Below are 12,757 nucleotides of genomic sequence, written 5' to 3'. Positions count from 1 at the left end.
AAGAACACAAGATTTACAAGATATACAATTTTTGTTTATGTTGAACTGAAATGCAGCAACATGTACACTTTAGTACAGAGGGTGTTCCTTCAATGCATGCCAAAATAATGTTGGGGGTATAAAGAAGAGAAGACCGGGAAAAAAGGAAACAAAGTAGCAAAAGAGAATGAGGGAGGGAGGGAATGAAGAGAGAGAGAGAGAGAGAGAGAGAGAGAGGAGGTTGAATACGTGAGTACAATGGAATGGAGGCTTCCTATTTAGCCCCCTCTAGCTAAATGTCCGCCACTAACTTTGTCAAAGAAGAGAGCTGCTTGCTGTCAGCAGAAAGAGAGAGATTGAGATCACACAATGTCACATCAAAACCAACTCACTCCATGTGCATGCTAAGTAACACTCCACCTCTAGAGAGAGAATACACAAGATATAGCCAAATAATATATATTGATGTAGAGAATCAACTACAACACACAACATCACTGTGGTAAGACATCAAAACTGACTCCATGTGCTACCTTCTGAGGAAAACTCTTCCTCAATGCCACATGCCTTCCTGCAGGCTTCAGTAGCTACAAGATGAGTCCTCCTGCTCACCTTCTATGCACCACAATATGGCTCTTGTACATGCGCGTAGATTTGCTTCTTTGTGGCTCCACCTGAAAGGCCAAACACTCTTGCATACTGAGCTGCTGCAGATGGCAGAATGACCTGCCTAGACTGCCTATGAATGGGCCTATTTACAAGGGATGGAACCCCTCAATCTGGCCAATCTGACCCTACAGACCATCCTACCTGTTGTAAGGTTTGTCTTCTGCTCTGACCTGCTGCTGCAGCCGCTGGGGCCAGGTGTATAATATAGCCCAGCACCCCACTCTTTGCCGCTGCTTTTGCTGGCCTTTGCCCAGCCCTTTGGCCCTATATATAGGCCCATGGCTACTCCGTCAAAATGTAGTAAATTTTCTGGCCCTTGAGCTTGCTAGTGCATTTACCTCCTTATGCATCACTTCTCATTATGGCTCAGGGGTGGGGAGGTGACCCCAACATCCCTATAAACTTAACATAGTTTCCCCTTTCATTACAGGGTACTTGGCTTGAGATAGTTAGTCTGGGTTGCTGCAACAGCCGCTTCAAGTTTAGAGTTAAGAGTTCTGGTTGCAACAGTACAACCCAATTGAAATTTGAAGGTGCACACTTCTTCAAGGCCAGTTCAAGGGATTAGAGGGCAAACAATGCAAAGCACTGCAACAGAGATCCTGACCATAAGGGGGCGTTGTGGTACGCCTCTTACGCATAAGAGGCATGGAAAAAACAATGTTTTTTCCTAATTTTTTTTCTGAGAAGGGAGGTAGTTTTTTGTGTAGGGGTAGGGAACAGGGTTGGAGGGGAAGTAAGGTATTGATGTTGGTAAGTTGTATTTACCAGATGCAAAAAAATAGAGATTTTTTTTCCTCATTCTTTTTTTGTGTGGAGGGGGTTAGTTTTTTGTAGTGTGTGGGGGTAGGGGACTGGGTTGGAGGGATTTGGAGGGGAAGTAAGGTATTGATGTCGGTAAGTTGTATTTACAGTTATAAGACCACAAATCAAAGCATTTCATACCTTGCATAGTCAAAACTTCCAATCTTTGTAAACATGCACACTGCTCATACATTGATGTGCTTATGCCCTTAGTCTCCCTAGCTCTACCTTCTCTCTCCATGGCATCCCCATCATTGCAAAGCCTCTCCATTGCTGGTGATGTCTTGATGCGCATCCATGTTCAGTTCCCAATTTGTGTGGTTGTGATCAAAGATGGTTATGTTTCCATGAGTGCATATACATGTCTCGTGAATATGTGATTTAAGTGTACTCCCCCCTTGGAAAAATAAGATATAAAAACATAACTAACACCGCTTATGCATCCAAAACTTAAGAGCCTTTAGAGTCTCGTGCCTTACACGCCTCTTATGGCCCATCACCTTGGTTCGCAAGGGAAGCCCAGTGCACCAGGGAAGGCAGTTAAAGGATGGAAGCATCAAGCAATCCAATAAAGGGCAGAACAATGAAAGCCAGGAGGATAAATTCCTTCTAGCAGATCACACAGTTCAATAAATGAAGGATTACCAAATGCCATACAGGCTTCCAGCAAAGAAAGAGGGAATGAAATGCATTCCCAACAGAAACTCCGAATGAAATGCATTCCCAGTTTCAATCCATGGTTGTACACGTTCATGCATGCTTCCTCGGGCCTCCAGTCTTCAAGAGGAGTGCATGCTCTTCCCCTTAAGTACTACCAGCCTTCGTGGAGGGTTTGATAATCAATGTGATCTGATAACCACTACTAGCCTTCCTGGAGGGTTTGATTGTACATTCATGTTGCTCTGGTAACCACTAACGTGGAGCTCAAAGATACAACTTTTGAGCTATCAATTCACCATTGGTTGGAAAAAGCCTCTCTATATGAAGACTCCTCCTCTTGCGTAAGCTGCCGGACTGTTGCATCCCTAACTCGAACACTGAGCAGCCTATCAGCAAGTCTATCTTTTGCTGTGGGCTTATGTTGCAGCATAGCCTTCAAGGAAGCCTTGGCCCTCTTGCTTTGCTGTCTAGACCCTGTCCTTTGGCCCTCCAATCTTTCCAAGTCTTCCCCAAGAGCCTCTCCAAGCCCTTGAGAGGTGTTTGCAAGAGCAGCATCACGCAAGACTGCAGCGTTATGCTCTCTGTCTCTCTTAGCCTGCACTTTTTTGTCCCTTCGCATGTGTGACCCTCTGTCATCGCTATTTCTAACATTAGCTACAGCTTTTGCAGCGAGTGCTTTCACTCGTTCATCGGTGTTGGGTCTGTCCAAGGTGCTGTCAAGTTCACTAGTCTTACTGCCTTGAGATGCTGACTGTACAGTAGGACTGCTGCTTTCTGCTGCTTTGAGGATGGGATTGCCATGGCAGTCTCGTGGTATTACTGGACCATGCAAAGGACAGACCCGAAGATCCCGTCTCTGACACAATCCTCCATTTTTCAGTGGTGCTAAGCATGGTGGGATCTCTAACTGAGTTGATGCATAATAGGAAGCGCGCATGTTCATCTCCGTGACCTTATCAGCTGGAAGCAGTGCATCATAGTCCACTTTTCCCCAATGGCTTTCAAGGAGCAAACCTCTTTGATTGACTGGAACTGCATGTTCTGTTCCCCATCTGTCTAGAAAAGAGCCCCATGGTAGAACAGGGGCTTCCTGAAGAAGGTGATCCCTAACAGAACCACTCTCCTGCCCAACTGCCCCCTTCCGATCACAGTTAAAAGCCTTCTGAGGTAATGCAGATTGTTTTCGTGCAGTATCTGAATTCTCCGTTCCCATTGAGATCCGCTCAGGCGTGGGCACTTCCTGCCTGGAAGCAAATCCATTGTCAACCTCTCCAACTTCCCAGATAATATCATCAACAGCATTTTCATCATCCTCTGCCTTGCTTTCTTGAACATCTATTCCAAGTTCAGCACATTTACCCTTTGCCAAAGACAACTCATTACGAAGATCAATGACACGTCTGAGCAACAAGCCATGAGACTCTCTATCCTCTGTCTCTATCCTCATCAAAATGGACATCCATCCTTGAGTAGCAGGAATATGCTGACTCACAACAAGTCTGCAAAGGTCACGGACAGTATCAAAAACAGGCTTGTTATCATGAGTTTCGCATGGTACTGATGGTTTAGACCCCGCTTGCTCCAAAATGTGACGAAGGCTGTTTGTACTGTAGTCTTCAAAACTGTTGTCATTTGTGTCAATCTCACTCTTAGTCGCTCCTACGTCACTACCTCCTGTGTGAAAGGCAGAATTTATGTATTTATTAGCGCCAGTGAGAATTTCAAAACACTCATCCAGTTGCTTCAAAGTAGATTGAATGTCCCCAGAAAGACCTGGAAAGTCTTCTTTTAAAGTATTATATTTCTTTTGTGTCAAAGCAATTGACCTTGCCTCTCTCTCCCTTCGTCGCTGCTCTGCCTGAGCAGCAGCCTGTCTCAAATTAGGAAACTGTAACTGTAAAGTATTTTTAAGGTACTCGTATCCCAATCTGAGAGGCTTATAATGCGGCCCAAACACATCATCCCATTTTTCCAATATCTCCATACTCTTTGCTTTTAAAAGGGTAGCACGATTTGCTGGAGGAGGCAAAGGGTATTCAGTCCGATATCCAACACAATTAAGCATAAATGTCTCAAAATCGTGTACCACAAGGCTTCGAAAAAGTTTCGATCTGGTAAATAGCTCATCCACGACCAACAGAGCAAGGTATCGGACCTGAGCAGAGACACATATTAAATATTGAGTAATCATAACATCCATGTGGATACTTCAAACGAACAGAAGAGAGAACATCCGCCGCAAGCAAAATCGATTCCGATAACGAAACGAAAATACCTGAGCGTGGTTCTGTTTTAATTTTTCCATCAGCAAATCATAAGCAACGCGTAGGTTTGCATCAGAAATCCGAACAATCTGCTTGATAGACTTGATGAGGCCAAGGTCCAACTCATTGGAAGGGGATATAGTGGCCGAATCGATCAAGAAAGCGAGGTGCTGCGAAGGAGTGTTTGCGTCGCGCAAATTTTGGTTAGCAGATGCGGAGTGAAAAGCACTCGAAGCGTCATGTGCAGGGGCGAACTTCCGCGTCCTGCCCATTGTAATTGCACTGAAATCCTCGTTCCGAGAGACTAAATGCTGATTTTTGATAGCAAAATTCTATTCTCGACATTCAAATCCTCCTTCGGAACACTCAATCCACGAACGCAAATTCATCCATGCGAAGCAAAACAATTTTCTCTGTGGACTGTCGCTACCAAGAATCCCCAATTTCCAAAAGACCGCCTTCCCGTGAATCGATTGAGAGGAAAGAGGAACTCAATATCCAACTTACCTCTATCGAGTAGGGAAGGGAAGGGCCATGGGGACGCCTTTCCTTAGAGGAATCCAACCACATGATCCCGGCGATCGGCCAGTTAGGCCGAGCCAACTCCGGTCAGGAAGGCCATCACATGGCCCTTTCCAGTCATCAAGGGAAGTGGGGAGGAGTGGTCGCCATGTGCCAGGTTCGGCTACCGGTTTTTGAGAGCAGTGCTTACCAAACCCGGTTCAACATATAAAATTCCCGGTTGAAATTGAAAAATCCCGATTGGAATTGAAGGGTTGCCTCTAATTTTAAGGGCCAGGATTTACATATTTTCATTATAAATCCCAGTAAGAGTATAAATTTTTATGGCCTTTCATAATTTCATCCCGGTTCGATCTTGGTGGTACCTTCAATTTTCAAGGCTCAAAAGAAGGCACTCTAAGAGGGCTCAATCCATCAGTGGAGATTGCATCTCCACCAACCCATGACCTTAACAGATCTAGGAATGAATTTTCAACTTGGCTGAAGCTCACAAACCTTACATTATTTAGAGCGAAGCCAATTGACCCTGCAAGAAAATGCTTTTGAACTTTTGAATACAAAAGGTGTAGGTGAGTATGTGTGATGAAGCCCTTGGGCACCTCAGGATTCTATCTTGGTCATGGCATAGGCGCTCGAGCGCTTCCAATTTCATGCCCCGGATCCTATCTTGGTCACCCTATATGGGGGCGTTGTCGGCACATCCAATTTCAAAGCCCCAGTGCAACTCAGGATTCTATCTTGGTCGGGCAACTCAGGATTTTATCTTGGTCACCCCACATGGGGCGCTCTATCTTGACCACCCCGTATGGGGGCGCTATTGGCACTTTCAATTTCAGTACAACGGCCCCCCAAAAAAAACTTTGAATACAACTTTGGCTCTTTTTTTAACCTCTTTGCTTTTCCACATAGAGACACCCATGCCCGACTACGAGGGGCCAATTGCTTGTGGCCTACACTTACACGCAACAGAGATGCTTCTCGAGGAAATCGAACACACGAGCAGCCAGCTCAAGTGGGCAAACACCCAAACCGTAGTACAAAAGCTTCTCGAGGAAATCGAACACAGGCAACCAACTCAAGTGGGCAAACGCCCAAACCGCTTGAACTGTCAGTGCTTTGCCTCTTGATAAATAGTGGTACGTTTACCCTTTTTTTTACCCTTGCTTCCATGGGCATATGTGTAGTTGCCCAACACTTTCAAGGGCAACACTTTGAATCTCACATTACTCATGCACCTAGAAAAAATTAAATTAGAACGGCGGTTAGTGTATACAAGAGTGTAGATATAAATTCAAAAATGTATGTAGTATAGTTTAACCACGTGGGTTGTGGGGAAAGAGGTGGCGCATTTCCTCTGCATAATTTCCAAAGGCCTATTTTGAAAAGCCCTTGTGATGCTGTGAAAGGCAACACTATAGGAGCCGAAGAACATGTTTCTCTTCATAAGGCTATTCTAGTCTTGTGCTCTTGTTTGGAATGGAAAGCTTGAATTTTCATTGACAACAATTTACATGAGACAAACCACCAAAAAGTATTTACTCAGATTTTGAGCCTTGCTTGTTTGTATCTATTACTATTGTACCTTGGACACACTCTCATCCTTGTGATTATCACTCTGCTAGAGTGACATCATTCTTAGCATCATCATCTTTTTAACCAATGGAGAAGATGTCTTATGCTTTTTCATTACCGTTGCTCTTTTTAAGTTAGTTGACCTCGTCATCCAATGGCCAAGTTGGTAAGTGCTAAACATTTGAAATTCAAGGATCTCTTTGATTCCTCTAGGGCAAAATACATAAAGGAGTTGAAGAAACACAAAAAGATCAACTAAGGCAATCCAAACATAGAAACACAACAACACTTAACAAGAAAATAGTATTAAATACATGCTATCCATAAACCCTTTTTCCAACCAAAGACTCTAACCTCCAAGTCAATCGATTTTAGCACCTCTAAACTTATCGTTTGCTAGTTTTTACACCAAGTTCCCAAATCTTACCCAGTATTTTAAAGACACGGTGAAATCTTAGCTTATTTTTCTTAATTTCAACCGGTGCAAAATACTTTAAAGGCAATGTTTTTCTAGTATTGCATGATAGAACGCCTATAAAAAAAACTATACAATGCAGTGACCCAACACAAAAACACTTAACAAGTAAATAGTATTAAATACACGATATCCATAAACCCTTTTTCCAACCAAAGACCAACCTCCAAGTCAATCAATTTTAGCAACTCAACACTTATCGTTTGCTAGTATTTACACCAAGTTCCCAAATCTTACCCAGTATTCTAAAGAGATAGTGAAATCTTAGCTTATTTTTCTTAATTTCAACTAGTGCAAAATACTTTAAAGGAAATGTTTTTCTAGTATTGCATGACAAAACACCTAAAAAAATAACTATACAATGCAGTGGCCCAACAAGATGACCAAACACATGTAGCCACTCATAATCCATCGGTAGAAAGACACGAACAACTATATATAGGAGCAACTCAAACCACTAATCTGCAAGCTCTAAGATCATGCTCTGCATTTGCACAAGTAGCAAAATTGACACCCTACATCTACACAGGTGGCTTAGTTAGTCATAAGCTTCGAATGCCACAAAGATGTTATCCTCACTGGAGAGAAGTTAGTGCCGCAACCCCAATGACTTGAAATGGGATACCTATCCTCAAGAAAGCCCCAATCCACCTAATGCTACCATGCCATCTCTCATCTATAATGACTAGTCAGAGGTAATAAGGTTGCATCAAACTGCTAAATTATCCTTCTGCTTCTTGATTTGAACTTTTCTTTTCATTGGTACCCTCTAAGGGAGTGGGCACTCTCTTCCAACTGGATTGCTACATGTAACCAAAAACACCTAGGCTAGGTTTCTACCATGATCATTAAGAATCATCTCATCCCACATCCTATCAATCTTGTCCTATGAGGAAGGAGGATCCTTCAAAGAGAATCCCTAAGGCCACCCAACCTTTTAGGATGAGAAGGCATCTTGAGGCAAGTGAAAATATCCACCTACTTATGTCCATCCAATCACCACCAGAGGAGGGGATACATGACCCAATAAATAAATCTTACCAAGGCTCCTATCTTGGCAAAAGCCCCCTAACAAAAAACTTACAAAGCAAATCCCTGCACTGTATGAATCAATAATATTAACGCCCCTTTCCTATTTGGGGAGAATCAATGTCTCCCAAGCCATCCTAGCTCTAGCATCTATTGACCCATCGAACCCACTCTTAGCAAGGTGTCGTTCAAAAAACCTAGTCTACTTTGCCATAAGCTTTCTCAAAATCCACAAGGAGAATGGCCAAATGTTGGGCACTATATAGCCCTCTTTGAGCCTCCCAAAATAGAAACATATTATCAAAAATGTTTTGGCAATGCACAAAACTACTCTGCATACCGTGAATAAGATCTAGTCAAAAGCGGCTCTGTTGTACTCCTTATATGTAGTGCCCAGAAAGTAAAGAGAATTCATTTGGTAACCAAAATTCTATACCCCCCTTTTGGATCAGATGAGTGAGACCCTATTTAAGTGAATCGGGCATATCACCAAAGTCCCAAATGCCATCTCAACAAGGATACTTCCCCTTGTGAACGTGAGAAGAGTAGTCCAAAGTTCCAAATTGGTGAAAGATGCATTGAGTAGATTCCTCTTATGCTTGTCTTCAGTTCTAGAATAACTTAAAACCCTTTGCTTGGCATCATCTCCACTAGTAGGACTGTCAAGGTCTATAGTAAGAAGGGAGGCATAAAACTTTGAAGCAATACACATGACGACATCAAGATCTAACTGTAAAATGTTGCGAAATTCAGCTATTTGAGAAACAGTTTCTCTATCGTAATACATGGAATAAACCCATCAAGACCACCAAAGAGTGATCTAAAGTGGAGACAATGGAAATATGTTGCCTCTATCCAATGCCCAATCATCAACAAAAGTCTAGTGATCCTAGAATATTAGCGATGAAGGAATAGCATGAAAAACATCACATGTCTAAGAGCCTGTCCCACTAAACTAAACCAAGAAAGCATTCTAAGTGGCTCTCTCAAGAGAGTGAAGGCCTCCTTATCTTCCCTATTTTTCATATGAGGGCAACTCCACCATGTTGAATTCATAGCCAATAATCCAACAGTCTACAATGGGGAACCAGTATAGTAGTCCCTTCCAAAGCAAGATATGTTCTCCTCTATTTTCGGGGACTTAAAGGTTGAGAAGTCCAAACTTACATCACCAATCAATAGTAAAATTGTGCTCTAGATGGAGTAATGATGTTGTGTTCAATAACTTTTTTTTGGGGGGGGGGGGGGGGGGGGGGCGTGGGGGTCTAAAATTGAAATTCTTCTAGTGGCAAAGGTAGAAGACCAAAAAGTATGGATTGAAAGGTAACTAAATTTCTACAGTCTTTGCCATCCAACTTGTGCTCATAGATAAAGAGAATGTCAATACACCTCCAATAACATCTAATGAAGATGATTATTAATTAATTGCCTTTGGTATTGATGAGCAACACCACTGAGCCCCTAATTTCCAGCTAACAATCCTCACTGGTTGGAGGAAATAGAGGGGAATAGCTTTCGCCTAGTGTGATGGAAGCAACTCCCCTCAATGGAGTAGCATAGGGGAGTGAGGGCAAGAAATACACTAGGGAAAGGATCCCAAACCAATGGAAGTCGATGCTCTACCAACATGAACTAAAGGAGACGTGTCGACAATGTGAAGGTTTCATAATTGCCAAATGTGGAAAAGAATCCACTATGGAAAGGATCCTAAACCAATGGAGGTTGATGCTCTACCAACATGAACTAAAGGAGACGTGTCCGCAAATGATGAACTTTGTCAAGTATTCATAATTGGCTAAATGTGGAAAAGAACCAATTTGAAACAGATGAAATGGAGACAAAGCTTGTAGAACCCCTACTTGTGAGAGGTTGGCAAAAGAGCTAGGGACAAACTTAGGCCTACGAGATCAAGATGGAGGACCTATCGTGCGATGAAACGAGTTAGGTGCTACTGATGGGAAGATGGGAGCTAAGATCAGGAGAAGAGATCTCCTAATTTCCTAGAATTGAATCCAAGGCTACCATCTATTCTCACAACTATCTCTATCGAGGGCAAATAAACTCTAGTAAAGTGCACAAAGAGTCTAGAAATCCAACACCTTAGCTTGAAATCTCAACTCTGATGCTGCAAAAAAAAGGGTCATTTATCGTTGAAGCACAATGTGGTCATCGGATATATTAGGGTCAACAATAATGACTCTAACCCTTGAGACCACATCACCCCTGATTGCCTGCGCGATGGAGATCCAACTCAACCCAAGGAGAGAGGGAACATCTGAGATGACAATAAACCTGAGGAATTGGATTAATAAGGAAGTGAATTGCATATCCTCCTCCATCAGGTTGAACACTATTGAGAAAGGCAAGAGGAAGATCAACCTAACGTTGAGTGCCAAAGGACTATCTTGAAGTACCATAGTTGCAACTCCAAGGGAATCAAAAGCCACTTGGAAGAAGCCTCACCGTATCTAACAAATGTTTGAAAGGTGCGAAGAGAAGTCTAAAGGAAAGGCCTCAAGCATCCAGTCCCTAGCCTAAGTCCTAGAAGGGTGGTATCCATGGATATGCATGCAAAGAGAATAATGGAGCTCTCAAATTCCATGTCCTTGTTGTTGAAGACTATTTGTCTTGGGAAAAAATTGCATGTGAAAGGGGATGAGGATTGGTCAAATGGGTAGCTATTTGCCAACCTTTCAAGGGAGGAAGGGAAATTGTGTGCGTGTGTGTGCAAGAGAGCACGCACACACGTGCACGTGCGCACGTGTGCATGTGTGTGTTATTTGGACAAACCCTATTTGGAGAGCATTCTTTGATAATATGGGCACAAAGTTTGAATTTTATCTTCTTTTCACCCTTAAACGGATGGTTAGAGTGAGATTGCTAAATCCAAAGTGCTTGATATTTTAAAATGCTACGTGGATGAGCAAAAATAAAAATGGGAGAAGTAAGGTTTCCTTCCGTGATGCTACGTTCCATGGCTGGGGGTGGTCCCTTCCCCCTGTTGCATGGTCCTCTCAAGAATTGATTGAATGGTGTTTGCCTACAACACCACCAAAGTGGTTGGTGGCAATGTAAATTTACCACCCATCTCGAGGACCAAAGATGAGATATTTGCAGTTGACCAATACATAAGAGACTTGGATATAGCTTTTGTACAACCACGGATAGCAATAGAAAGATCCAGAGCAAAGCATAAGAGGGATGCAGAAGCATAGAAGAGAAATGGAGGAGATTTGATGTCACTCAAGTTCGAGAAAGCACGGCTCAAGAAGATGATGGGCAAAGAGAAGGTGTCTCCAAAGTTTTCCACAAAATATTATGGACCTTTCTAGACCTTCGAGCCAATCAATGAGGCTGCATACCACTGCAATTTTGACAGAGCCACCAAAGGTGGAAGAGATCCTCCAACACGAGCAAATTCCGTATCAGACAGAAAAGAATGGGCTCGAAGGCAAGGTCGTCCACATGAAGTTTAAGAATTACTCAATACTAGAAGCCAAGTGGGTGGATGAGGAGTTTTTCTAAGAGTATCCACAAATCTTGCAATTGTATAAAGAGGCTTTTCAGTTGGGGTTAACTGATTAGAAGCCAAGGGGATGTCATGGGATTACAATTATCCCAAGAAATGAAGAGTAATACTTGACTTCGATCAAAGAGGATTCATTTAGTCAACTAGAGAAAGTTAACATTTTATTTACTTGCATGGTTGGGACACCACAAAGTACTAAAATTAGTCAAGAGCACAAGAATGCATGCATTGGCAAACCATTAACAAGGGAAACGTGTTGGGACTAGAGAGTGCTATCATCGACGATTTAAGGAGAAAAGCACATTAAAATGGAGCAATCAATCTAAAGGAAGGGCCCTCAAGTGCAAAAGCAACCACAACTGATAAGGGCCCCCAACTTCTAGGAAAAGCCTTTGCTTTTCCAATCAAGTCAACCAATCTTGGCTAAAAGCCCTAGCTTTTTGTGGGAATGCCAAAAAGCATGGTTGGCTTCCTAGTCTATATATTCAAGGGCCTCCATGCTCTTTGTATTATTTGAGAACCAACCAATTCTACTGCTCCCTCATGAACCTTATTTATATCAAGCTATTTTCTTGAAACAAAATCCTTGAAGGGGTCCAACTCATTACCAGCATGCGGTATTAGTCGTGGACCTGATTTGTAAAGCATTTAGAGCTACTTCAATTTGATGAAGACCTGTGAGTTTGCAAGATGGTTGTGTTACATCATTTATTGTAAATAATCCACTAGAGATTGTATATTGCTAGGAGGATTTGCAACAAGACTTTTACAACCTTCCACGTCACCACCCATCTTGAGCATGCTCATGAGTATGGCCAATGAGATGCAAGCACCAAATGTTTGCACTAACATAAAATGTTTAGACTACCTCCCACACAAATAAGCATATGTTGCACTTAATCCACTAGACAATCCGCTAAGTCATTATGGATGATTTATGGAAAGCATACATCCGTCAAACTTTGGTCCTCCATCATAACCACTCAACATTCGGATGTCATTCCACAAAAAACATTTCATTCACTTATAGGTGTCTTCACTTGCACACTAAGGTACACTCTCCTCACATGCAAATCTACATCAATACGAGACACTTTTGCCTCTCATCACCTTGTTTCAAAGTAGACGTAGGCCACAATTTTAAAGCCCCTAACTGCACTTGAGATCCAAGGCTATCAAGGACCACTCATTGAAAAAAGGCTCCAAGTGTTACAAGATTGAATACTTGTTGAAAATATGTCCCAAACATTATAA

General features: G+C 42.5%; 1 protein-coding gene across 1 annotated transcript; it reads right to left on the bottom strand.

Moving 5' to 3' along the window:
• Positions 1–1,663: 1,663 nt before the first annotated feature.
• Positions 1,664–4,892, bottom strand: LOC147898750 (ENTH/VHS protein). The gene is made up of 2 exons (XM_087379828.1): positions 4,388–4,892; positions 1,664–4,267 (listed from the first exon to the last, which is right to left on the bottom strand). The coding sequence occupies exons 1-2, from the start codon at positions 4,646–4,648 to the stop codon at positions 2,405–2,407; spliced, it is 2,124 nt and encodes a 707-aa protein (XP_087235954.1). The 5' UTR covers positions 4,649–4,892; the 3' UTR covers positions 1,664–2,404.
• Positions 4,893–12,757: the final 7,865 nt, after the last annotated feature.

Source organism: Dipteris shenzhenensis, chromosome 9 (genome assembly GCF_047967505.1).
Source record: "Dipteris shenzhenensis isolate YYH24624 ecotype China chromosome 9, Dip_SZ_1.0, whole genome shotgun sequence".
NCBI classification, from domain to species: domain Eukaryota; kingdom Viridiplantae; phylum Streptophyta; class Polypodiopsida; order Gleicheniales; family Dipteridaceae; genus Dipteris; species Dipteris shenzhenensis.
Note: the sequence above shows the minus strand (reverse complement) of the source record. Positions and strands in the feature narration are given on the sequence as shown.